General features: G+C 37.0%; 2 protein-coding genes, 1 long non-coding RNA gene and 1 pseudogene across 5 annotated transcripts; 1 reads left to right on the top strand and 3 right to left on the bottom strand.

Moving 5' to 3' along the window:
- Positions 1-2686: 2686 nt before the first annotated feature.
- LOC114300546 (uncharacterized) lies at positions 2687-5108 on the bottom strand. The gene is made up of 3 exons (XR_014329919.1): positions 4992-5108; positions 3156-3307; positions 2687-3070 (listed from the first exon to the last, which is right to left on the bottom strand). It is a non-coding gene; the product is annotated as an uncharacterized LOC114300546 (long non-coding RNA).
- A 1711-nt stretch (positions 5109-6819) lies between these two features.
- Positions 6820-9394, top strand: LOC114320050 (uncharacterized). Its single transcript, XM_082922207.1, has 5 exons — positions 6820-7551; positions 7874-7925; positions 8243-8394; positions 8551-8639; positions 8752-9394. Exons 1-5 carry the CDS (start codon positions 6820-6822, stop codon positions 9392-9394), a joined length of 1668 nt encoding a protein of 555 aa, XP_082778333.1.
- A 341-nt stretch (positions 9395-9735) lies between these two features.
- LOC114320037 (uncharacterized) lies at positions 9736-17087 on the bottom strand. 2 transcript variants are annotated; one of them, XM_028267127.2, is made up of 9 exons: positions 16950-17087; positions 13158-13965; positions 12915-13049; positions 11556-12829; positions 11380-11470; positions 11086-11187; positions 10758-10976; positions 10473-10600; positions 9736-10390 (listed from the first exon to the last, which is right to left on the bottom strand). In XM_028267127.2, the coding sequence occupies exons 4-7, from the start codon at positions 12566-12568 to the stop codon at positions 10827-10829; spliced, it is 1356 nt and encodes a 451-aa protein (XP_028122928.2). In that variant the 5' UTR covers positions 12569-12829; positions 12915-13049; positions 13158-13965; positions 16950-17087; the 3' UTR covers positions 9736-10390; positions 10473-10600; positions 10758-10826. The 2 variants fall into 2 exon arrangements, with proteins under 2 accessions (XP_028122928.2, XP_082757743.1); XM_082901617.1 differs by lacking the exons at positions 9736-10390; positions 10473-10600 and having other exon boundaries at positions 10837-10976; positions 11385-11470.
- Positions 16770-19522, bottom strand: LOC114320036 (protein LOW PHOTOSYNTHETIC EFFICIENCY 1, chloroplastic-like; annotated as a pseudogene). The gene is made up of 2 exons (XR_014348397.1): positions 19370-19522; positions 16770-19240 (listed from the first exon to the last, which is right to left on the bottom strand). The product of XR_014348397.1 is annotated as a protein LOW PHOTOSYNTHETIC EFFICIENCY 1, chloroplastic-like (transcript).
- Between the last annotated feature and the right edge of the window lie 8381 nt (positions 19523-27903).

Below are 27903 nucleotides of genomic sequence, written 5' to 3'. Positions count from 1 at the left end.
ATTGTTTCCACTCCTATTGTAGCACTCAGCCCAAGATGTGTATTCCTATTAGGGAGTCTCCTCATGTTATGTGTTCTCATTTGGAAAGTTTGACCTATGTTACATGAACTTTTCTAAATTTGTGAAGTACTGGTGTTAGGCACTTGATAATTGGGTAAAGCTATATGATATAGTGCGTCTGAGATATAGTTGAACCTGCACCTGATAAGAATTTCTAAGTAGTTGAGTTTACTATTTAATATAAGCCTCATGTTTTATGCATTACATGCCCTATGTTAGCTTGTGAACACCTTATGAAGTAAAAAAGTTTTTAATAAATATGAAATATGAAAGCACAGAAAATTCCGGTGTAATGTGAAAATTTAAATTTGATTATATGGTTTTTCTTATATGCTTTCATTAGACATGCCTTGCAAATTGATCCCAGATAGTCTCTAGTTCATTTTTGGCTGTTGAGCAAAGTTATTGTTCATTTGATTGCTGCTTTACTTCATTCAAGTAATGAAAATATGTGTGACTAATCTGGCATGTGATATTCTAGGATTCCCTTGGACGAAACAGAAAAACAGTTATGATAGGTACACTTATCATATATTTTGTGTTTATGTTTTAGTTAGTAATGAACTTAAATTACCTAAGATATCTTATACTTTTGCTTTCTAATGCCCCAGTGTCCTTTTTCTTTTTCCCTGTTTACAAATGTAGCTTGTGTAAGTGCAGCAGACACAAATGCAGAGGAGACCGTAAACACTTTGAAGTATGCAAATCGTGCTCGCAACATTCAAAACAAAGCGATTGTTAGTTTTCTTATCTAACACTATTTTACTATTTTTGTGTGCTATGCTTTTAGCTATGTCTAATTTTGTTTCTGTTTTTAGATCAACCGTGACCCAATGGCAGCTCAAATGCAAAGAATGCGAAGTCAAATTGAACAATTGCAGGCTGAGCTTCTTTTCTTTCGTGGAGACTCGGGTGCATCATTTGAGGAACTTGAGGTATAGCACAGAATTTTCACTTTTTCAGAATGTGCTCCTTGGTTTGTGGGCTTTGAATGTAAATTTGGTGAAGACTTACGTGTCAAAAATTCAAGAACTAGAAGGACAACTGTTGCGCTTGCAAAATTTAAATAGTTCAAAAGAATCAAAACATAGTGTATTTGTTGTCGATTGTCTTGAGTTGGATGATAATGGGCTTCACTCAAAAAATTCATATTCCACAAGTATTCACGAGCTTTCATCTGGATCTGATATAAATGATATCAACAGATATATTTCCTCGTTTAATTTATTTGATTTGTTGGTTAATTGAGTTCCTTTTGTTTGCTTTTGGTCTTATATGTTGGTATCTAAGTAGCTTGCCACAAGTATGTAACTGTTCAAGGGCAAACTGTTCATTTAATGGTTCTCCTCCCCCCCCCCACCAAACTGTTAATTTCTATTGATGAATGGCTGTGCAGATCACTCCGCCACCCATCTCAAAAACCGATTTTGATAAGGTCCTTGCCCGACAGAGGCCAACTGTGAGCAAAGGTGACCTTGACGTGCATGAGAGATTCACAAGAGAGTTTGGAGAGGAAGGCTGATGAAATATTGACTCAATGTTATCCATTTGTGGAATTGCTGCCATTTGTATTTTATAAATATATAAATATATGTCGCAGCTGGATTTGGGGATGTATTTATTAATCTATTTTAAAGCTTCTTCCATTTCTAAAGGTGATACAACAGCTTAGGCTTTTCTTCTGTATTGAGGTGTTATTACTTTTTAAATTTGTTAATTGATGTAAAAAACAGATTCTGTAGTATTGCTTCACTAAAAAGCCTAGCCTTGCTATTTGCCAACTTGTGAGCCTCTTTTACTGGCATAGTTATGCTTGTGAAAACTCTTAGGTAGTGTTTGGGATTTTCATTTTGATAATGCATTTTTTTTAATAATTTTTTTTTTTTTTACTGAATCAAATGTTAGAGTAGACATCTTTGATAGAATGAACCAATCATTCCAATGAAATAAACATAGTATCCAAATTTAGTGAAAATACCATTCAATGGTAAATTACAAAAACAATCAGTTTGGTTAAAAAAAAAAAAAACTCTTGGATAAATTACGGAGGTGGTTCTTGTGGTTCGTTGCGGCAATTTCGTCTCTTCATTTTCAATTACATCAATTTTGTCCTAGAACTTTGGTTGTAGGTTACGTGGTCCAAATGCTAATTGTCGTTGCATTTGTTGATGGAAAAGCGGCTTGGGCATTGCACATGCTATACTTGCAAGGGCAAAAATATTAATCAACCTGTTCATAATCAACCTGTTTGGCAGCATACATTTCAACCTGTTCATAATCAACCTGTTTGGTAGCACACCTTGTTATTCAACCTGTTCATTGAACATGTTATTCAATTCAACATGTTCAACTCAAACAAATCTGTTATACACTCAATAGATTTCACAAACCAATAATTCAACAGATTTCATCTCAAACGTTCAACCTGTTATACATTTCCACCTGTTTGGCAGCATACATTTCAACTTTAGCATACATTTGGCAGCATACATTTCAACCTGTTTTTGGAAAAGTATCTATGTATTGTTTGAAAAGTCAAAAACAAGGTCTGCCAAGTAGAGTGATCTCTATTTGGCAGCATACATCTCAAACAGATTTCATCTCAAACAAACCTGTTATACACTTGTTTTTGCAAGCCATAAGATTTTTAAGCACCAAAAAAATATTACAAAACAAGAACAAAAGTACATTACATTCATAGCATGTTCGAAAACCTAAAATACAAAAGTACATTGTTCTTGAATACACAAAATACACAAAGTAGCTTACATTGAGTCATTTACAAGATAAAGTACAAAAATACACAAAATACAATGACATAAGTCATTGCCTTGAACATCTTCTCCATCCTTTCAAGCCTTCTATCATGCTCACCAAGCGTTGTCCTCAGATCATTAATTTCTTCTGTTGTTGACTGAGGTCCAGCATTGGTTGAAGCTGATGCGGTAATGTCGTCGTCGTCGTCGTCGTCTGCGAACCACCTGAAGTAATTGCAGTGGTTGTTCGTAGACTACAATGGACAAGAATTAGTTAATCAATAAAGGACAAACGAAATTTGTAAAACTAACAAATTCATTTATAAAACAGGTACTTACATATTTTCTTGGGCAAACAAAATAGACACGTCCTTTATTTCCATTTGCATTGGTTCGCACAATACGCACGGAAGCTATTCTTCCACAATTACAAAACCTTGGCTTTAATGTCAAGTTCGTATTATTAGTAGAAGATGAAGTCATTTGTTTATCTGCATAAAAAATACCAACAGATTCATCTTTAATTTTATTTTATGTTTGGGTGTGGAAAAATACTTAGGATATTGGGTTTGTAGAGGGGGGGGAAAAAGGAAAAGAAAATTGAAAAAAGAAAAAAGAATAAAAAGCTTCTTCAATTATTTATACATAAAGCAATAAGCATTTACAAGAAATTGTAAGAGCAACTATATTAGTACTTGTTGAAAATGTGCATTACTGTTTTGCAGCAAATATGTAGTGTAACAGATATTGATGTGAAGCATATACTTCCGACAAATCAAGTAATTATAGTGTTGAAAAACACATACTGATTAGGAGTGTCCAACTTCAGTTGCTGGTGCATTCAAGCCAAGTTGAAATGAAAAGAGAACTATTAATTCGCAAGCCCAAGTCAACAAGACAGTTCACAGAACTAATAATGTCAGATATTATCAAAAAAGATTATATTAAGGTGGAACTTCCCACTACCAACTTTAAAGCAACCCTATGAATTGAATGACAAGTAAACTATGAATTAAAAAGCTCGAGTATACATGACATATTCAAAACACAATCACACAACTCTGCAACATCCCAACCAACCAGAACAGTTGAAGTGACATCTAACCTTTCCCATGTGACATAAGCTAAAACCCTATTTCAGTCCTAATGTGGATCGTGCATCACAGATCAGCAAGGGAGTTCTTCCAAGTCACTAGTTACATCACTGCTCAGGTGTGGTGAAAAATAAGCAAGGGTTCCCACACTTTAAAAAGAGAACTAATATTATTTGTTTACAAGAAACTAAATGGGTAAGAAAAAATCTAACGAATGGAGTTCTTCAATGTTTTAAATTACATAATACTTAGACCTCTTTTCATCGATCATTCACTAGTTATGCGAATGAAAAAATTGATATTATTATCTTTTTTATATTGAAATGTATACTTTATCTTATTATCCTTATATTTTCACAATATTTGCATTACATATGATCCATTTGACTTTATTAAAAGAGAATTCAATGTCTACAAATTTAGACTTGTTATATTTTTTTTTTTCCAAACCTTAAAGAAGATCAATGTAATTTACCTTCTAATATAAAGACTTGGGGTCACTACTGTACATTGTGCAAAATAGTAATTGTTGTGTAGCTTGTGAGACATATTTCAAGTCCTATTTTGATAAACCTTTCATTTTTTTAAAAAAAAAATATTGAGTAACCAGAGAAATACTGTCTTCCAAACTCTTACATTCTCTTACATTCCTCTGTCTTCCAAACTCAGAATGCCTATTTTATGATCAACCAGAGAAATACTATATTTAAATTACACATAGATTAAATTATACAAATAGAGGGTCATTTTAAATTACATACAGATGCCCATGTTTGGAATTTAAATACTACAGCTTTGTGTCGTTAATTTAAATTACACACAGATTAAATGCCCATTTCAGGCCCATTACACACAGATGCATATATATATATATATATATATATATATATATATATAAATATATTCATAAATTTCTTTGATGATTCCAATCATCTACAGTTCGGTTCCTCTAAGCATAGATCTGAAATAAATCATGTAAAAAGGTCTCAAATCAAAACCGTAAGATCATATTTTTTGATTTTTTCCCTAATTTTTTGAATCAAAGCCCTAAATTTTTTGAAGTTTAGAGGATGAAACGAACCTGTGGTTTTTTCTTTCAATCTGTTGAGTATGGTGACCCAGCGGTGTGGCGAGCGGCAGCGGCGACGGTGGCGAGCGGCAGCGGCGACGGTGCCCTTCTCTCTCTCTCTCTCTCTCTAATTTCAGATTTGCATTCAACAGGAACCCTCGTTCGTTGTTTTGAAATCGGGCAAAAAGTTTTTTTTTTATTTTTTTTTTGTCCTCACCAAAACGACGTCGTTTTGGTTCGGACGATTCTGAACTGTCCGATCATCCACTCTAGAGGATCACTCTAGAGAGTTACTCTAGAGGATCCGGACGCATACAAACACACCCACGTCATTCAGCAATTTTTTTTTTTTGTTATTTTAAAAATTATATTATGTGTTTTAAAGTTTTTAATTTTATAATAAATAGATCATTTTATTAATAAATTATTGATTTAATTAACAGTTTTTAATAATATTAAAATTTTATTTCAATTAATAATTCAGATAATTTTATTATTGTATAGATGAAAGTTAGAAATTTCACTTTTTTAATTAAATTTGTTAAATAAAAAATTATGACAAGAAGATTCGTAATTTTCTAAACAACAAAAAATAATTTATATTTTAAATAAATTTCAAGAGATATATTTATAATTTACCTTTTATAAAAATAAGAGAAATTATTTATTAGTTGAACAGAAAAAAAAGAAATTATATAAATATGGAGGGGGTGTTAATAAGACTTGTATCTTTATAATTTTTTATTTGTATTTTATCATAAAGTCACTTGCATTCTCTATATTTTTATTTTTATTTTATTTTTTTGTTCCACTATTAAGTAATTCTCTCATAAAAATATCTAGTTTAAATGTTATGGTAAATTTATCCCTAGTTTAAAAAAATAAAAATGATTCATTTCAAATGTGTTTCTGGTCAATAAGAAAATAATTTTAACCAATAATAAATCAATTTTAATGTAGTTATAGGAGTGTTTTTGGAATTATTTAAAATAATCAAAATGTCAAAAAATTACAATAAAAATGTATATATTGTTTCTCTATTTTTTTTATATATCTTTTTATAAAAAACTAAAACCTTAACTAAAATACTCACTTCCCAAAATAACTCATACTATTTTCGTTGAGATTTTAATTTATATGATAATTAAGTTATTTTTCATCTATATTCATTAGTTGTATGAATTAAAAAATATTATTATTATTTATTTTCAACTAAAATATTTATTTATTTTTACTTATTTCAGTGCCTACTATGCATTAATTTTGTTTATTTTAATCTTATTAAAAAATAGTTCAGTATAATTATATATAGAAAATAGGAAAAATTACCAGTAAATCCTATATGGTAGAAAGTTAAACCATTTAGTCCTGAAAGATTTTTTATACACCATTTAGTCCTATTTTTTTGGTAAGTTTTTTAATGATGTTTTTTTATTTTTATTTTCTGTTTACATGAATACCCTTGGTGTGAGTTGTTACCTAAATGGTTGTTTCAGTTTTTGAGTGGATAAGGCAATGTTAACATAGGGTGTTCTCTAATGGTTTTGTTATTTTTTTGTACATTTCTTTGTTCGTTTCTGCATTTCTTTTTTTACAGATGGGTGTTCTCTAATGGAAGGTGTTGTTTCGTTTTGTACATTGCTTTGTTTGTAACGTTTTGGTTCCCTATTCCTCGGAATTTTTTTTTCCCCGATGTTAATTGGGTCGAAAATGTTGCCGTCTTACGTTTAAAGGAGGGGATGCTAGTCGTGTGTACCCACGAACAGACCAGTGTTATGGTCTTTTTTTTTTTTTTTTTTTTTGCGACGTTATATGGGTCTGAAATGTTGCTATCTTAGGTATGGAGGATGGGATTTTGCTAGTGTGTACCCATGGACAGACCAGTGTTCTGTTTTGGTTGCATCGTGGTGTCACGTTTGCACAGATTGTTGACGACATTTGTGGGAAATTTGATGGGTTGGTCCCGGGGGTGGTCTGTTTGTTGTTCGATGTTCCGAGGTATAAGAGGTTTAAGGTGGTTAGTGATGATGACATTAACAACATGTTGTGTCTGGGTAAATCGTTCGGGCTTAAGCACATTGAGGTCATCGTTCAGGCTCCAAGTGGTGGGGTGGGTGGTAGTTGTGGTTTGCTGGATTCCACGGATGATGGTGGGAATTATCAAGATGATATTCGGATTTCGAGTGTTGAGGATCAATCAGATTTGTTACCGACATACTGTCCTAATAGGTCAAAGACATTTCTGTCGGTTCAATGGGCGTATGGGATTACCCATGTGGGACAATGTTTTGATGGGGGAGCAAATGAATTCCGAGAAGTTTTATGCAAGTACGCCGTGGAACGTGGATTCCAATTCAAGTATGTTAAAAATGATTCGGTTCGAATTATTGCAGTGTGCAAGTTTGCAGGGCAGATAGGGTGTATGTGGTCAGTTCATGCGAGGATGTTACCATCAACGGGGGTGTTATGCATTAAGAGGTTCGATAGTGTTCACTCTTGTGGTGCTGCTGTGCGGACTTATAGGAACCCACGTACGGGTTCTGAATTGGTGTCTACTGTTGTTGCGGATCAGGTGCGCGATCAGCCATTGACCCATCCTGCGGATGTGGTGTTCGATTTGAAAAAAAAAATATGGATTGGAGATTAGTTACCGTGTGGCATGGTTGGGTGTTGAGAAAGCGATGGGTGAAGTGTATGGGGATCATGCTATGTCGTTTGACCAACTTTGGTGGTATAGTGATTCCGTAATGGAAAAAAATCCAAACAGTTACGTTAACCTTGAATTTGAGCACCAAACAGGGAAGTTTATTCGGTATTTTATATCGTTCCGTGTGTGTATAGATGGGTTCAATCATTGTCGGCCTTTGTTATTTTTGGATGGAACGTTTTTGAAGGGGAGATTCAAAGGTAATTTGTTTGCCGCTACAGCGAAAGACGACAATCAAGGTAATGTTGTTTCAATTATAATTTTCCGTATGGTTTACGTGTTTGAATGGTATTTACTATAAGTTCATTTGCCCACTCAATGTTTTGTTATATAGTACCATGTTGTCATGGGGTTGATAGCATGGTGGACTCGTAAAACATCTTTTCATGATCAATTTTTTTTTTCAAAAATATTTTATATACCACATTACACATTCCACAACTTTTTCGTGACGTATGATATAACACATTTCCGTACCTTTTATTCGTTCGTAATTTCTCATTGGTATCCAAATTGTTGGGTTTGATTTTTAATCTGTTTCATGATTTGTATGTAGGATTATTTCCTGTGGCATTTGCTGTTGTTGATTCCGAGAATGCAGTCAATTGGGAATGGTTTCTACGAAATTTGAAACAAGTTGTCAGTGGTGGCCGAACATTAACGTTCATATCTGACCGTCATATTGGACTGTTGCAGTGTTTGCCAAATGTATTTCCGTTGGCACATCATGCATATTGTTTGGTGCATCTCCAAATGAATTTACGTGACCGCATGAAATATGTTAATGCATCGTAGAAGGTTGGGTTGATGCGCAAGTTGCGTGAATGTACATACGCGCCCACTGTTAATTGTTTCAATGAGAAGATGGAAGTACTCAAGAAATGTAGCCCGGCTGTGATTGAAGGTTTTATGAAGGACTTGGACCCCAAACATTGGTCTAATGCGTATTTCAAGTAATTCGCGATCTGTACATTACTATTACTTTCATTTGTTGTACAAATTATTCCTTTTTGTTAACATTATTGTACATGTTTTCCGTAACCCTGTAACTGTGTTATTTTTCAGGGGGCAATGGTATGGTGAGATGTGCTCGAACGCTGCTGAATCTTTCAATAATTGGGTTAATGATGCGCGTCATCTTCCCATTACTCGTCTAGTTGATATGGTAAGGGGTCAAATCATGGAACAGATGGCAGAACGCAGAGTTAAGTGCAATATATGGGCTAGTATATTATGCCCTAAAATGGAGAAGAAATTGGCGACGGCGTTTAACGATAGCAGGCCATGGTGTGTTAGCCAGGCTAATGACGAGGTGTACGAGGTTCACTCCAACCCGTCGGTGTTGGTCGATGTGGGTAGGCATACGTGTTCCTGTTTTCAGTGGCAGATAAATGGGTTCCCATGTTCTCATGCCGTTGTTGCATTCCGTAATAGCAGGAGGAATATTTACGATTCCATAGATCGAGCATTTCACATTGACACATTTCGCGCTTCATATAGTGGAACAATTTATCCTATCCCTACCGTGGAGAAGCCAAATGTCAACGCAGCTGAATATATGATAGCACCGCCAACAGTCAAGCGTTCACCGGGTAGGCCCAAACGAAAGAAGATTCCATCTAAGGGCGAGGTAGTTCAACGTATTCGGCGTGGGCGTTGTGGAAAATTCAGCAACCATAACAGGAAGACATGCAAAGAGCCGATATAGATGGGATGCCATGTGGTTAACTTTTTTTTACCGTACTCAGTTTTAAAATACATGATAGTACTACCGTATTTTCTTTCAAATTGGTTTCACAATTCATGTTAGCCCCAACTATTTTTTAGTGTCTTCAATTTTAATGTTTTTCCTAAAATACAATGTTGATAATGGTGTTTCAATCCCACAAGCATGTTTTGCATTTTTTGGGCCTCAACCAGCAGTTTGTGTGTGGTAACAGATTTCTGTTTATTTACATTACTAATCAGTGTAATGTGGTCCCAACTTAAAGAACATGCACCGCGCCACCACTACTTCAACTGTCATATATTATACATACATTCAAATCATAATGAACAACTACACAAGTCAATATATGATAGGCAAAGTTTAGCAAAATTTACAGGACCCCAATTCATAATACACAGGTATTTTGCAGGTCTATCTAGCCTTCTTGTAGGTTGACAATGTGACAGTCGTGTAGCGTGGACAATGTGGCCTATCAATGTTGCCTAACAATGTAGATCCACCAGATATATGTGTAGTTTAACTTTGCCAATCTATTTTATTCAAAAAGAACTATTGTTTAAATTACTTGCAAACTGGTTTCATTTAGCTATCAAAACCTAAAAAAAACCGGCCATACTACCGTCGGAAAACCTGTTAATACACCATTCACAATGCTAATAATGTACCAGATTTTTGCTAGAACCCAAAAAATATGCCACAAAACATGCACTATTCACACATAGGTTAACATTTTTTCCCAATTGCCTAGCTAAAACCTAACTGCTACTCTAGGGGGTGCGATTCCTACTGAAAAAGGGGGTGCTGATCATATTTTCTGCTGTTATTGCACGTAGTCCCTTTCCTGGGGAACTTAAAAAAATTTCCACCATAGCAACGCGCATAGTAGTGGGAGTGAGGCCGTCCATCGTGTTGTTGACGTCTGCTCCACGGATGCACTATCTAATAATGAAGCACACAAAGATTCCACAGTCCGACCTGCAGTCATGTAATATGTTATTTCACGTCCACAACACATTGATTGGGTTTGAGCAAACAAGATTAAAAAAACAGCACTTACGACTCTGGGGCTTGTTGCAGACAATCCACAACAGATGTAAGTGTGCCATTAAAATCCTCTACCTCAACATCATGATTTCGAATTCTTGGTTTCACAAAATCATTATGGTGTTAAGCCACCCACTGTTTCTGTTCACAAATTTAATGTTAATACAATTACGTGCCTGCTTACGCGAACATATCAACTTAACCATTCATCACTCATGCATACTCAAACTCAAAATTCAAAACTGATATAGTACCATGTTAACACTACAATTTGTTAACGAATAAATACACCACCTACCACTTTCAAAGCCTCATTGTAATGTTCATCGCGCACACCACGTCTTGGTTTCAAAGAGTTGTAATGTTTCTAATCCCCGCTGTCTGTATCGTGTACCATGACAGTCCAGTGGTTGGCATGGTATATTGGGTATACAGTGTATCTGGAACCTCGCACTGCCTTTATGTGTACGTTTAAGTACTTTGTTCGTGACAAAGCGCTTGTGTTACGCATCATGTCCTGCAGATACATTCAATGTCCATGTACCCCCACAATTTGAAATTGTTAGCACGAATACATGTACGGGTTGTGTGTTAACAGCACAACGGGCGGTAGTGGGGTTACTTACCGCGCACACGCTGCTGTACACATATGTCGTTCCTTTATATTCTCTTCTACCTGACACCGTCCTGTGCATGTCTGTCAACATAGCTGCGTATGCATCTATTACCTACACCACGTAGTGAACATTATAATTTGATTGTCTCCATTTACAAAAAATCTACACAATCGTACCACACAGTGTATTCGCTGACACGGTGGCAATATATTAAAAAAAAAATCCAACCTATCAAGCCAACCCTGTTTGCAATGGTACCAAATCAGTAAGGAATTCATTTAAGGAGAAGATAAATGTGCATACATTGCCATGAATCGAGTTCTCCTGTACCAAATCTTTGATGTCAGTGAAGTGAACTTGTATTCCATTCTCACCACCATCCCATACTATTAACCTGCACGCCACAAACCAAAACATATTAATAATGTACTGAACGTTAAAACGATAACATACGACAACTTAATTAACAAAGAACTTACCCATCTCCTTCTAAGCTGTACATTTGCTCCAGTACCTTCTGGTCTTCATCTTTCAACATGCCCCACACAATGTGTCTCCAAGTCATTCCAAAACCATTCCATGTTTTACGTCCCACATCAATATCCTCGACAGTGTATATCTCCCCTGGCTTCGTTGATTTACAAATCCTCACTTTGTCACTCAGTTTGACCCTCCCAAATACGTTGGGGTACTCGTAATCACACAGCCTGTACTCGCGCCTTGGCTCTTTTTTCACACGTCTGACCATTGACGTAATCTTCGGTCCAGAACTTGGTTCGCTGGACTTGTCACGACAGACAACTTCTGTGCCTTCAACATCAACATCCAAACCATCACACGCATCTAGAAGTGCCTGGAAGCTACGTGAATTCCTCTTACAATCATCCCTTGCAACAGACGAACATACATACCCATCGGCACAAGTAATACTCACATCTTCACCCAAGTTATCTATTTGTACAACTTGGTGCGTAGGACTGGCTAAGCCTTCGGTCGGCCCTGCATGAGAAGATGATTGTTGCGCAACATCGCTACTTGTCTTCGTGGCTGCTCCATTACTGTCACCCGACCGACTGTTACAAGCTCCCCGATAATTCGACTCACTGTTCGCAACGGACTGCGTAACGTTGTGCACCTCACGATCATCAAGACTATCTTCCAAATCGGTTATTCGCGTGTTTGCTTGTTTGACCATCTTCGTTAGGCGTGCAATCTCAGCATCCTTCATACTGAGAACACGCTCAAACCCTATCAGCATATTAGCAGCCTGCGCCCCTAGTATCTTCTCCATTGATTCCACACGCTGTTCTAATTCATGTACTCGTGCGCACTTACTTTCAATGTCCCTCTCCAACAAAGTGACTTTCATTTTAACATTTTCCAATTCATCTTCCATTCCTGTTGATTCTCGCCGAACGGCATCACCCTCTGGTGTGCTTGACAGTTCTAGAAGATCCAGAAACAATACTGGCCAGACTTCTCCATATCTCATTTTTTTCCCCTCCACCTTTTCCTTACTAGTCGGCGTGCCGTTGTTGTGTTTCTCATTTACATCTACTCATTCCGTCCTCACATGTCCACCCTCTGCTGAATCTGTCTGCCAACAATTGAAGCTAGGATCCACATTTCCCCCCTCCGTCACTGGATCCACATCCATCACATTTTGGCAGCCTTCAGTACGATCAATCAATACCGGCTCATGTTTGACAATATGACACTCTCTAATTGTCCCAACAAGTTTATCGCAGTGCACCTGAAACATAATCCAAACATTACACACATTATAATACATTCATAGTAACGCAAACAGCACCCCTCAATCTGTTTTCATGTCATACCTCAATACAACCTTCAGCCCTCAAGTCTATCCCTTTCAGTTTCACTGCGACAGTTCCAAGGTTCCATCGGCAAAATCTTGGCATCAACTCAAGCGGTTCCGGAGTCACTATGGTCGAATGTTCACATATGAGAAACTGCAAACACAATTTCACGCAAAACAAATAATTGTATTAGACAAAACATTATCAATTTCACATTTGGGAACAGTGCATGATGTTTGGAAGATTTCATTTCGTACGTACCAACAGCACCACAACACACCCTGTTACCCTCTCTGGCTTGCCGTGCATCTCATTCAGAGATTGATTACTGTGTTACGGATAGTTGCAGCCCAGTCGTACTGCTGTAACGTCTCCAGTTTGTCAATCACAGGCACAAACGACCAACCAATATGTTTGCTTGTTGTTGCAAAAAATAATTTTGCACAGATGTAAAGACACAGCAACTTCGCCATGTTTTCTTCGTCATGTACAGTGCGGCCATGGATTGCTTCCATTAGCAGATCCTTAATAACTTTGGATGACATGCGTCCAACGTTCGGGCATCTCCTTTGCATGAAATCTGAAGGACCTTTCTGATCTTATGACAAGTTCAACTTGTCTTTTCCACATTGTACATCAAAAATCAAACGAATGTCGTTGTTCCTCAAGGGTAGCTTTGCTCCACCGATGTGAAACTTTTCATCTTTTGAGTTGTAAGTCTGGATAATTCGGCACACCGTGGCGTCGCATTTTTTGAATGACTTCGGATTTAGATTGTGAGCTCAAATAGCGTCTACCATAACCGCGAATGGTGTTTTTCAAATTTCCCGAATGTGACCGTCTCCAAATTCCAACTCCAGCACGGTGTTAATCACGCCTGATATGTTCGACCGATACATTGCCTTAGATGTGTCAACAACAGCCTTCTTACTAACACTAACACTCACCCTCTGTTTCTTGTATAGCAGTCTTGATTGCCTCTTCGGGGCCTTTCTGGTTGATGTTTCACCGGCCTACTGCGACCACGATGCACTAGCGCTCCTTTTCTCATTCCTCCCCACACAGCTACCTGCATTGTGTGTCACCTATACATTTAGATTGTAATCATAACCAACACCAACATACACAAAATAGCATGCATAACCTTACCACATTAATTTGAAATAAACAACATCTACAGTGCATTTTTCCATATGACACAACAACACCATACGCAACACATCATAAATATATTCATCTCCACACACCAACCACAAACATCCCATTGCTTTTTCCACGCCACACATTACAAAATCATATTCGCCACCCAATTCACCAACAGCAAATTACATTGCACATCACATTACACGGCTACGTTCCCAACCCCTTTCATTGCTATAAGCCCCACATTACTGTAAACCTCCCAACGTTACGTTCACATCACATTACCACTTTTACTTTCAACTATGCACAAAAGATCATTCATACTTCAATCCTAAACCAACGTGTTACATCACAGTACACACTCCAACGTTATTGAACGACTACCACCGCGTAACGTAAAATTTTAAAAACATCACAAGCCTTTACTTACACAAAATGGACACATCATAACAACACTCAAAAGCATACCAAACACATTCAACGAAGGACGACAACATTACATTACAAACACATACAGTAAAACCCACAACGAACCTTAAATTCACCAAAACCAGTAATATTACATTTGCCAAAATGTACTACTTCATATGTATGAAAAAAACCAACCCAACAAATTCATTCCACCCCCTAATCAATTACGACATCACACCACACACATCACCCTCAACTACAGCAAAACAAAATGAATGCAATTCCACAAATAAATGCAATTTCACAAATTACCCAACAACATTAACACACTAATTCCGTCAATAATCACCCCTCTCAGCGAAGACAACCAACAATAAAACTCAAATTTTACAATAATGGCACACAAATTATCCTAAATCCTAATGTTCATAACATTTAGCACAATCCAACATACTTACACACATTCACCAATTCAACAAATACGAAATCGACCCCTATCCCATTCAAATCAACAACGTACCTGACGCCATTTTCAACTAACACAGTATCAGTTGGTGACCACTGAGCAATGTTCAGATGGTGATCGCGAACAGCCAGGGAGAACGACAATGGCTTATTAGTTGTTCGTATTTTCTAGGGTTTACAACGTTAATGACTTTGTAATTTAGGATACCAATCCACAACGCCTCGCCGTCGATTGTGACAAATGACTCACACCCCCACCAACATTACGCCATTAACATCGGAAACTACAGTCCTTTCCATCTACGACTCTTCCATTCAAAACACTTACACTGGATAACACAAACACATCACCTTAAACCTTTGAGTATAACCGTAAATTACACATTGTGAAAACCCACATTTGCCCTGGCCCTAACTTCCCACACGCGAGGTAGCGTGAATAATTTGATCATTAACGTTGGGGTAGGACCTAACGGTTCATAAGAAAATTAATAGGACTAAATGAGTCACAAGATACAAATTTGGGATTTATTGGTGCATTTCCCTCGAAAATATAGGATTAATTTTCATTTTTTCAAATTTAAAGAAAAGTGAGTGCAATTTACCCTTAATATTAATATATGTTTAGAAAATATATTTAATATATAAAAAAGTTGTGTGAAAACATATAAAATGTGCATTATATTCTAATTTTTGACATTATTAGATTCATAGGGTATGGGTTGGGCTAATTTAGCTTATAAAATGATAAAATAGGTTAAAAAAATTAAAATACGATAAAATATCACATTTAAATTATAACTGTTGTACTATTTCTCCTACAATTCAAACTTTTTAGTCAAGATAAAATAATTAAAAACTTAAAACGTCATACTATTTTTTTTTTTTTATCCAAAACGAAACCTTAGTCAACTAACCAATTAAGTGGGAATGGTAAAGTATGTTGAAGGGGAAGAGGTTCTTCTTCTTGCATGCATAGAGATGATCAACTTTTTTTAAAAGGAGAGCTGCATAAGGACATGTGGCTCGATAATCTGAAAGTTAATAATAACGTTAAAATTCTCAAATGCCTCAAAGGTTACAGAGGTGGTTGAATTTTTATATTACTGAATTATAGGAATGAAACATTAAATAAGTTATAACAAGAAAATATAATTATACTATTTTACTCATCCACCTAAACAAATTGTTTATACTTTTTTTTTAAAAAATTTATTTTCTAAGAATTATTTACATTGCGTATTCTTCAAAATTACACATTTTTTTAAAATATAAAATATTTATGATGTTAGTCTCGTATTTATAGGGGTAAAACCCCACAAAATTCATTGCTTTGAAAGAATTAACTAGGATTGCAGACTATGTTCACCCACTTTTTTTAAGTGGTTGAACAAATTTGGCCTTCATATACATGACAGTGATGTAATGGGACACGTGTACCCACATAGTTCCAGTCCTGCCCCAATTACTGACTGGAGTCATCAGGCAGCACAATTGCAATCCATCAATTAAAAAAAAAGCCCCCATTCATTATCTAAAAAGTAACATTTATTAGAGTTGAGAAAGTGATTTCATTAGTGCTATGATCAGATGTTTGAAATAAGCTTTCATTGGATCAGATTCATAAACCACACCATCTTCAAATACCTGGGACTTAGACCAATATATACATAGTCCAATTTTAGTTTCTTTCCTATTAAAGAAAAGATGGGTTTATTCTAAGTTTGGAAGCTTTGAATGAAGCTTTGACTCATTCGAAGCATGAGAAATCTGATTACTCAATGTACATTAAACTTATGTTAATTTGCTTCAATCTTGGAATGAGTCAAGTAGTTGGGATGGCTCAGGAAAAAGGGGAGAAAAAATAAGATTGAGCCAATATCTGCATTATATAGAATTTCGCAAAAACACGCAAGAACATGTGTCTTCCAAGCAGCCAACAATCTACATTAGAAGATGCTTATATAAAAGGTTGGTTGAGAGCTCCCAAGTTGCAAAATATATGACACAGATTACAAAATACAAGTTACTTACAGGTTTGCTTCTGTCTGTGGAGTGTAAATTTCCGTTCTGTCAAATGGTTTACTTGTCTGAGGAACATCAGCTAAATTACAGAACTCTGATAATTTCTTTCTAATTTTCACTTTTTCTTTTTCTCCGGTGGTCTTGGACCTAGAATGCCTACATCAATAGTAGCACCATAAATCTCTGATGATTGGATGACTGCATCATAAGCCCTTGAAGAGAGCTTTAGGCCTTCATTGTGAGCCCTCAAGTACATATCATAGGCAAGTTTTGGTTTACCATCCTTTGTGAGAGCCTCAATCAGCATTTCGTAAGTAATTTCGTTGGCTGAGATGTTTTGAGCTTTCATTTTGTGAAACCATTCGTATGCTGCACTACCCATGTTAGTCTCTGCACATCCACTGATAATTGCATTGAATGTGACAACAGTTGGTTCAATTCCAGATGAAATCATATCTCGGATGATTGAATCTACAATGTTAAATTTTCCTTGTGCAGTGTAAATTGAAGCCATAATTGTGTATGCATACACGTTTGGCTCAACCCCAACTTTAATCATATTTTCCCACACACGAAGGGCCTCATCGTAGAGTTTTCCTTTTTCAAGAGCACTGAGCAAAGCCCCATAAGAGATAATCGTGGGTTTTTCACCTCGTTCCACCATTCTTCTAAAAATCTGCACCGCAGCAGAAGTTTCTGAAGCCTTGGAACAAGCCACAAGAACTGCATTCCATTCTCTACTTCCCGGTTTTAGGCCTTTTTCTTCCATCTTGTCGAGTAACCTAATGCCCCATTTCCAAATTCCTCTTCTCCTAGCAGCCGTCAGTAGAATGTTAAAATGAGAAACTACCAATTCATATGACATGTTATTTGGTTTTGGCCCTTTGTCCAACAAATCCTCGTAAATCTCCAGAGCAGCCCACCACTTTTTAGCCTTCCCCATCAACCAAATTACATGGTTGCAAACCGATAAGCTTATTTCAGAATTGCTCTCTCTAATCCTACTATACAATTCCTTTACCACAATGTAGTGTTCTTCACAGGTACACGCCCACACTAGGCGCTCATATTCTGCCTTCCCAGTTTGAAGCCCGGCCCTATCCATATCTGTTAGAAGTTTCAAAACATCAATGCTTAAGTTGCCACTCTTCACAAGCCACTGTCGAATCACTTGGTGGCAAATCCGAACTGTGAAATTCTCAAGCTTAGCAAACTCATTTTCCCAATCTTCACCTCCATGTTTTCCTTTGCGGCCATTTTGATACTTCTCTTTTAATTCTACAAAGAACTTTAGAGCTCCAAAACCATCTTCCAGTCTTCGATAAGCCAGCAAAGCTGTAGAATAGGATGCTGGGGATGGAGACAAACCCTTCCTCTCTATCTCTTGAAAAAGATTAAGAGCCCTAATTGATTGCCCTTGTTCTATGTAAATTGACATTAAAGTGTTGTAGGTTACAACATTAGGAATCACTCCGTCCGTGGCCATATCGTGCATGACTTTCTCCGCTTCCTCAAATTGTTCAGACTGCTTCACCGCGCCCAAAAGACTATTATATACAAAAAGGTTAGGACCAACGAAACGATTGCCGTCTTTTTTCCTCTTCTTAAGCCATTGTACAAGAGCCATAGCAGAATGTAGTCTCTTGTCTTTGCCTAAACCTCGAATCATGGTTGAGTACACTTGCATGGGCAAATCACCCTTGTCCTTAAAAACCTCTTCGACATCTTCAGCAGTTTTTGCAAACCTTAAGCTCCCCGCAAGCGAGCGTACATCAACCCTAGCACTCTTCTTTTTCCCTACTTTCTCATTTTCAACATCCTTCCCTTCTTCATTTTCTTCTGGATTGTTATTTTCATCAAGAACCAACACATTTTTTTTTATTTCATCTACATTGTCACAATTAACATTATTCCCTGACAATAAACCTGAATCTTCTTTAACAAATTCATCTGCAATTTCTTGGCCTTCAAGTGTCCATGACAATGCCACAGACGCCCCAAAAGAACCTTTCTTTTTTGGCTCACAATAGACACACTCTTTAAATTTCGAGTATTCAGAGAAAAGCCTAAATTCTATATCAAATTGAGCAGAACCAAAACAAGCCCTACTCTTAATGCCCCTTGAACTACTTGAAACCAATACGAGACCACACCTTCTCTTTGTGCTTGCAATACAATATGAACCCGCTTGGGATACTTCCATATCTAATTTGGGTACTACCCAAAACTCATTTTTCGAGGGCCAGATGCTCAGAGCTTGCATTTTCTCGAGAAAATGTTTTCAGGGAAGTGAAAATTAACTGGTAAAGATAGTCAAGGCATGTAAGTTTGTGTCAAGATATAATTGAATGTATGTTAAATGGGTTATACTATAAAAACAGAGAAAGCAAGAGAAACAGAAAATGTTGATTGTGATTTTTGGAACTAACCTTGAAGATTGGAGAGCAAAGAGAGTTGTGGAGATTTATGATAGGGTTGTGGTTGATCAGAACTGGGTGAATTGTGAAGCTCTCTCTGTGTTCGGGTATGTATGAAGTCTCTCAATTGCTTGTTCACTGTTGCTGGTCTGCTCCCAGCCATTCAATTGGGGAAGTGGACGGTGAGCCACATATTAGAAACAAATAAAAAAAAAATCACTAATTTTTATAAAAAAAAAATTAAATAAGGATAAATTACAAATGCACATCTATTTAAAATATAAATTATAATTTATTATTATTTTTTTTGTATAATAATAAAATTATCAAAATTATTAGTTAAAATATATTAACCACATTCTTAAAAACTAATAATTTGTTAATAAAAAGAGTCCTTTATTATATGATTAGAAATTTTAAGGGTATTCCTTTCCGGAATATCCAATTTTTTTTTTAAGGTGTATGATATAATTTTTAAAAGGAATTTTTATTGATAAATCTCATTTAACAGTGTTCTAACTCAAGAAGTTCATGAAGAAATTTTTAACCCACTTAATCCCATGTATTTATAGTTTTATTCTATTAAGTCTTTTTTTCTTAATTTACACTATTTTCTTATACTCTTATACCCTTATATTTAATATTGATATTTAATGTGGGAGGGGAGGAAGAGAAGGGAAATGACCAATGCATAAGAAATTTTGTACACAAATTAAATAACATTGATGTTATTATTTTATATTATCATATAATATGAATATATTTTTAATTGACAGTACATTAAAAATAATGTGAACATTTCCTTTTATCTGATGTGAACCTTAACGTCACATTTATCACAATGTCATTTGATGTGAACATTCACATTCACGCTATAAACATTCACGTCATCACATACAGTCATATTTATATTTAAATGAAAGTTGAGACTTGTGGTTGTGTAATTTGATGCAATGCTGATGTGAACTTTAACATCACCTTTATTACACGTCATCTGATGTGAACGTTCACATTCATGTCATCTGATGTAAACATTCACGTCATTTGATGTAAACATTCACATTCACGTCATCTAATGTGAACATTCATATCATCACGTACAGTTAATATTTGGATGCATGGGAATTACTAAAACATAATGACAATCAATAAAGAATCATGTTTCATTTTTTGTGTGTAATATTGTTGGCTACATATTTTGTACAAGCCAATCACAATTTAACACGTGGCAGGACGAGGACAATACGGGAAAGCAATTCAAGAATCATAATCATGCACGTGGCAATTAGTATTGGTTTTTGTAGATCTGTGTAGCACTGGATCAACAAAGAAATGCAAGATGACGTGCCTTCAATGGTTATTTATATTTAAATTCAAAATCGAGAGGGAAACCTAACTGCAGATATGGCATAGTGGAGCTAACTATAAGGCAACATGATCAGCAATCATGGAAGGATGGTTCGACGATTAGAAATGCAGTTCGACGGTTGCCATTGAGAAATACAAATAGCAGAGAAGGCCCTAGAAAGTACCCCCAGACTCAGATCAAGAAAACCAATCTATATCTACTTTATGTTCTTTCTAGTTTTTACATTTCTTGTTCTTTACATTTCTGTACTTCAAATTCCTGCACTGCACTTCGTTCATAGGAGTAGTTTCAAGTAGATTGTTGTTGTAAACCTCTATGAGGCTGATTTGAATATTTGTAAGTCTTTCATTTTACTTAATGCAATGTTACAATTGTCCTTCCTTTAATTATTGTTTACTTAATTTTCCTAAACAAAGCCACCAGTAAAAGTCCTCTTCATTGAGGCTGAAAGAACTAAAACACAATCGTCTGATAATTGGTTGGCAATTAATATTCTGTAAGGACTGATTGATCCTTGCTGGCACGCTCACAATTACAAAAATAACTTTCGAAAGCCAAAAAGCCAACATATATTTTTGGTACGCCCAGTGGGACTAATTAAAAATGGCTAGACGTAGGAAACAAAGAGAAAATGAATGCCTGGAAGAAGGCGTGGACGGAGAGGTAGAAATGCCTAATCCAGAGGATAATATGATGACACATCCTGTGGAAGTACCTGTTTTATCAGAACCTATGGTCGAGGCCAAGGAATTGGACCATCCACTGTTCTATCTACTCAGCCAATGAATCCATGGGGAGGCCTAGTAGATGTCATGGGACAGCAGTTAATGAACACCATGGAAAGATGGGCAACATCCTTTTTGGATCAAATGACTACTCATCAACCAACTAATGTAAGGCATATAGAGGAAAATTCAAATGTCCTTCAGCAAAGATTGGATAAACAGCCTATGCAGAGTAATGAACATGCTAATGGTCAAACTAGTAGCCAAAACCATGAAAGACCACCACCTCAGTCTTGGTATGAGTCTCTTTCGAGGCCTATGGCAAGTCAAAATGCCTCATTACTTAACAGTGAAGCCATGTAAATTGGTGGATCTGGCCCAACACAAGATAATGGCATAAGGATGGTTCCAAATCCCATGCTCGAAGCCATATCTGGCACAAGGGGGTTCACTAATCCTTTGTTTGAATTTATACCCGGGGGGTTGGAAGTTTTTCCTACAACTGGGAGAGACACAACACTTGTTCCAGCACCTTTCGCAGGTTCTTTTGTAGGACAGGCTCAAAGGGGTCACCCATACCCTCAACAGCAGCCAGCACCACAGGGACAACCAGTCCCAAACATACCACCCTATGGACCAAGAAGACCATAGACACAAGGTTGTCCACCAAATCCTATGTTTATTCCTCTAGCAGTGGTTCAACAAGCACAAAATATGGTCCCCAATGACCAATTTGTTAATATTGTTAGGGAGATGTATGGACCAATGGCTCGGGGGATTCAAACTCCTGTGTACAGGAAACCATACCCAGAATGGGTAGATAGGGTACATGAATGCCCAAAAGGCTTTAGGATACCAGATTTTGCTCTTTTTTATGGAAATGGAAACCAATCAACGGTTGAGCATATTGCTAGGTTCACTACTCAGTGTGGTGAATTTACCAACAATGACTATATGAAGTTAAGATTGTTCCCAAATTCTCTAATTGGGGCAGCCTTTGTATGGTATATTAACCTTACACCTGGCTCTATCCAAACTTGGCAACAAATGGAGGAGGCATTCATGCTCAATTATTCCAAACAGAGCCAGAGGTTTCCATGGCAGACTTGGCAAGATTGAGTCAAAGGCCTGATAAGAAGGCTACTCAGTTTATTGTCAGATTTAAAAGAGCACGAAATAAATTTAGGATCATCTTACCAGAGCCTGAATTTGTGAGATTGGCTCAAAATGTTCTAGAGTTTAGGCTTCGAAAGAAGTTTGACTCAATTGAGTTTAGAGACTTAGTGGAATTAACCTATAAGGTGTCTAGGTATTAAACATTACTAGAAGAAGAACAAGATCGAAGTAATGCATCATACAAGATGTATTATAGAAATCCTAATTATGAAATTGATGCAGCAAGGATTGTAGGAAAAGAGCCTGTGATCTGTGAGGCATTAATTCATAAATACATAATAATTGACCAGTAATTTAAAAAGAAAGACCTTCATAGGAAATACTCTTTTGATTTGACAAAGGCAGATGACATTTTTGATCATTTGCTTGCTGCAAACTTCCTCAAGTTACCAAAAGGAGTCAAAATTCCATCTCCAGAAGAACTTAAAGAAAAAGTTATTGTAAATGGCATAATTCTTGGTCCCACTCAACTAAAAACTGCATTGTTTTTCGAGATAAGATCCTGGAACAGATTCGAAAGGGAAGTTTGAAATTCCCAGCTAAAGCAGAAAAAGCCATAGGGATTGACACTAATCCATTCCCAGAAATTTGAGAAGTGGCAGCCAATGTTATTGTGCCAAACTTCCAGAACTTGTCCTTGAAAGAATTGGAAGAGGTCATTGTGCAAATGCATGTTGTCAGTCAGACTACTATCAAGAAAGATACTAGAAGTCTGCCAGCTATTGGACAAAGTTTTCCAGACCAAAGGAAAGATTCTGATGAAGAAGCACTGGATGATGATTATTTAGAGGCAGCTGTTATGCAAAGAATGTGTCCCAGATGCAGGTTGAGCTATAAGTGGCTGAAAGGGCTTCCGATTGATGGGAAGCAGTATTACAAAGATGTGCAGAGGCGTCCTAAACCAACCAGTGCTTATAATAAAAGGGCATATCCAACTGGTATTAGGCAGCAGCCATTAATGGTTGAGCCAACAACCACTAGAGTGCATTTCAAAGGCAAGAGACCTCTACATGAATCTAGACCACTTAACTATTACAGAATGGAGGGTAATCATCTTGAAAGGAAACCTGAAAGGGGTTCAAGTTATGGGATCAAAGCCAGGGATTGGCCTCCTAGATCAGCCTCACACAGGATGGAAAAGTGGCCACCTTTATCGAAAGCCTGAATTGGGCCCAAAACAGGGAGTCAGGGCTAAGCAGTGGCCTTCACAGCTAGCTGCGAAGATGGATTCGAAGGACGAAAGAGACAGTTCAACAACTGGGCCAGTGGGTTCATGGGTACTTGGAGTTCCAGACTGGTTTGTCATGTAAAACAAACCTGGGGAGATGTCTACCCAAAGAAATGTTGTTGGAAACCAAAGTGGAATGGTTAAACCTCCTTTGGTGGCTCCAAACATTTGGGTGTTACTTAAGCACCCAAAAACAAAGGAACCAAATATGGTCCCAGTGATTTCTAGGTCCCAAATAAGGAAGATCTAACGAAGGTACACTCAGTACCAGAAGGATCTGAAAGAAAGTGGAGAAAGCTTTTCATTAGTCCAGCCAAAGAGCCAGGCAGATAGAGAAGAAAATTCAAAGTCAGATCATGATCTAAAGTCAACTCTTCAAGACAAAAGGAGTTGGTGCAGAGAACAATTAGCCAAAGTTCACTCCGAACTAAAAGCCAAAGAAAGATCCAGTTTGGCAAGATTGGAAAAGGCTTTGATGGAAAGTGATAGTGAGATAGAGAAAGAAGTCGGACTAGGCCAAAGGAAAGAGTTGGTTGAGGAAGAGATGTTTGAAGCCTTCATGGCTGAACAGATATTTTTGGTTGAAAAACCAGCAGAAACAGACCATTCGAAGAAAGCTACTATTACTGAAGTGCCAGAATGCAGCATGGAAGATGCTTCCGAAGTAGTTGAACAAGTTGGCCAAGAAGAAAAACAGGTACAACCAGTCGTCCAATTTGGCTCGTTTCTTCCAGTGTCAGTGAATATGGTGCTTATATTACCACAGGAGTTTCAAGCTGAAGATGACAACCAAGGTCAAGAGATTGACCCAATTCTAGTTTCCAGTGAAGACTTACAAGTGAGTATGGTGCAAGACGAATCCGAAGTGGCCACACCAATGGAAACTGAAGATGAGAGTGAGGAAGAGGTGAGTATAAACCTCTCATACCCTTTTAAGTATCCCATAACATCCATGACACAGCATGTCAAACCGCTGTATATCAAGGCCTTCTTCGATGGGATACAGATGAACCGGGTATTGGTGGATAATGGGGCATCAGTAAACCTGCTTCCGAAATCTTTTTTGAAGAAACTAGGAAAGAGGAACCCTAGGCTAATCCCAACCAGTACAACCATTGCTGGTTTTGCTGGAGACAAACAGATAGCTCAAGGCATTTTGCCCATCAACTTGAGTGTGGGAATTAGGGACTGTATGACTGCATTCTTCGTTATTAACAGCAATGCTAAGTACAATGTTTTACTTGGTAAGGATTGGATTCACACCAACAAGTGTGTGCCTTCCTCTCTACATCAGAAAATAATGATGGCCTTGGGCAGCGGAGAGACAGAGGAGATCAATGCAGATCCCCAACCCTTCACAGCTTGTGCAGATTTTGCAAAGACCAAATTGTATACTGAATGAGTAGCACCACTCAGTATATTGAGAAAACCTGATAGATCAGCCGAAGTGACGACTGATGAGGAATTAGCACACTTGAAGCACTTAGTCTAGGAAAGTGCTGATGAATAGTTTGTCGTTAAGGATGACAATGATGCCTGGTTGTAGGCAAAGAGATGGAACCCAGGAGGCCAAATCTTTGGCTTTAATTAAGTTCTCAACATTGGACATAAAATCAATAGTCCAGAAAACGCAAGAGCAAGAGAAAGAAGCCATAATAATTGGCTGTAAGCAGGAACAGCAACAGGTCAGATGTTTGGCCTTAGATAAATACTGTACTTTGGACATTGAAACAAAAGTCCAGGAAATACAGGAGGAAGAAGCCTTGTGGATAAACTTTGTCTACGAGGAGAAGGGTAAGGATGTTGAATCAAAGAAACTGGGAGCAGGACAAAACAAAGAGGTTGCTTCGAAGTCAGAAGGAATCAAAGAAGAAGTATCAGTGAGTTCTCAAGTACAAGACCCTTTGGAAAAAGTGGACTTAGGGGAAGGTTCCATACAGCAGCCCACCTATATAAGTGCTTAGTTGAATGCTCTTGACAGGGACCAGATGTTGGTGGTCTTGAAGAAATACAAAGACTAATTTGCATGGTCTTATAATGAATTACCAGGATTGGATAGGTCATTAGTGGAACATAGGCTCTCTATGAAGCCTAATTTCAAGCCATACAAGCAAAAACCAATAAGAATGAGCCCTGAGGTGATTCAGAAGGTCAAATTCTTAGGCTCCTCAAGGTAGGCTTTATTAGGACAGCCAGTTATGTTGAATGACTATCCAATATTGTGCCTATAGTTAAAAAGAATGGTAAAATGAGGGTATGCATCGATTTCAGAAACTTGAATTTAGCAACCCCAAAAGGTGAGTATCCTATAGTAGATTTGTTAGTAAACAGTTCAGCAGGGCATCAAATTTTATCAATGATGGATGGGCACTCTGGTTATAACCAAATCTGTATTGCAGAGGAGGATATTCACAAGATAGCATTCAGATGTCCTGGAAATATTGGCACCTTCGAATGGGTTAAGATGCCATTTGGTTTGAAGAATGTTGGGACTACATATCTAAGGACTATGAACACTATTTTTCATGACCTCATTGGAGGATATTTAGAGTGTTACATAAATTATATTGTAGTAAAATCTCAATCCATGGAGGAACATTTGTTTCACTTGGAAGCAACCTTTGAAAGAATGAGAAGGTTCAAGTTGAAACTTAATCATCTCAAATGTGCTTTTGGCGTATCAGCTGGAAACTTCTTAGGCTATGTAGTACACAAGAAGGGAATACAAATTGATCAGAATAAAGCCAAAGCTATCATTGAAGTCAGACATCTATCAAGTAAGAAAGAATTATAAAAATTCCTTGGACAGGTTAATTTTCTTCGAAGATTCATTTCTAACACTGCAAGGAAAACTAAAGTATTAAGGTTGAAAGATGAAGATGAGTTTGTGTGGACAGCAGAACATCAAACTGCTTTCGAAGGAATCAAAGCCTACTTGGCCAACCCTCCAGTGCTGATGCCACCAAAGGGTAATAAGCCCTTGAAGTTGTACATAGCTGTAGCAAAGGATTCATTGGGAGTTTTCTTAGCGCAAGATAATGAAGAAGGCAAGGAACAAGCTTTTTATTACCTTAGTAGGTTTCTAAATTCTTGTGAATGTAAATACTTAGCTGTAGAAAAGCTGTGCCTTGCATTGTATTTTGCTGCAATGAAATTAAGATACTATCTTTTGCCTACAACTGTCTTGGTAATTGCAACCACAGATTTGGTTAAATATATGTTATCTAGACCCATGTTGAGGGGAAGAATTGGCAAATGAATACTAGCTTAATCAGAATTTCATTTAGAATATATCCCCCAAAAGGCAGTAAAAGGACAAGTTTTGGCTAATTTTTTGGCAGATCATCCATGTCAAACAGAAAGCCCAGAGATAATGGAGCTTGGTAAGGTTAGTGTTGAACCATGGCAAATGTGGTTCGATAGATCAAAAGCCAATGGTCTAATAGGAATTGGTGTGGTAATCAAGTCACCACAAGGGGTAGAAACCACACATGGTTTCAGAGTGGATGAAATTACTTGTTCCAATAATTAAGCTGAATATGAAGCCTTAATAATGGGACTGGAAATACTTATTGGATTACAAGCTCATGTAGTTGACATATTTGGAGATTCACAATTGGTAGTTAACTAGGTGAAAGGGATTTTCAAATGTCAAAGTGTAAGCATGTTGCCATACTATGTCGTTGCATTACATTTGCTTTCTCAATTTCAGATAGCAAATGTAACTTATATCCCAAGATTCTTGAATAATAAAGCTAATGATGTAGCTCAGGAAGCTTCGAATTTCAAGAGAAGGGATAATACTCAAGGGGACATAAGCCAAACAACATATCAGAAAGTAATACCACCCTTAAATAAAAAGGATGTGGTCCTGGAAGTTAATCATAATGACTTACAAGAACAAGATTGGAGGCATCCAATAATGCAGTATCTAGCTGGCCTATCTTCGAAAGACAGTAGAAAAATCAAATTGCAAGCTATGCAATATATAATGTATGGTAATGCTCTCTACAAAATGGGGGCAGATGGTTTATTATTGGAATGTTTA

This window comes from Camellia sinensis, chromosome 1 (assembly GCF_055761805.1).
Source record: "Camellia sinensis isolate YWXY chromosome 1, ASM5576180v1, whole genome shotgun sequence".
Taxonomy (NCBI): Eukaryota; Viridiplantae; Streptophyta; class Magnoliopsida; order Ericales; family Theaceae; genus Camellia; species Camellia sinensis.
This window is presented reverse-complemented; position numbering and strand designations above follow the sequence as displayed.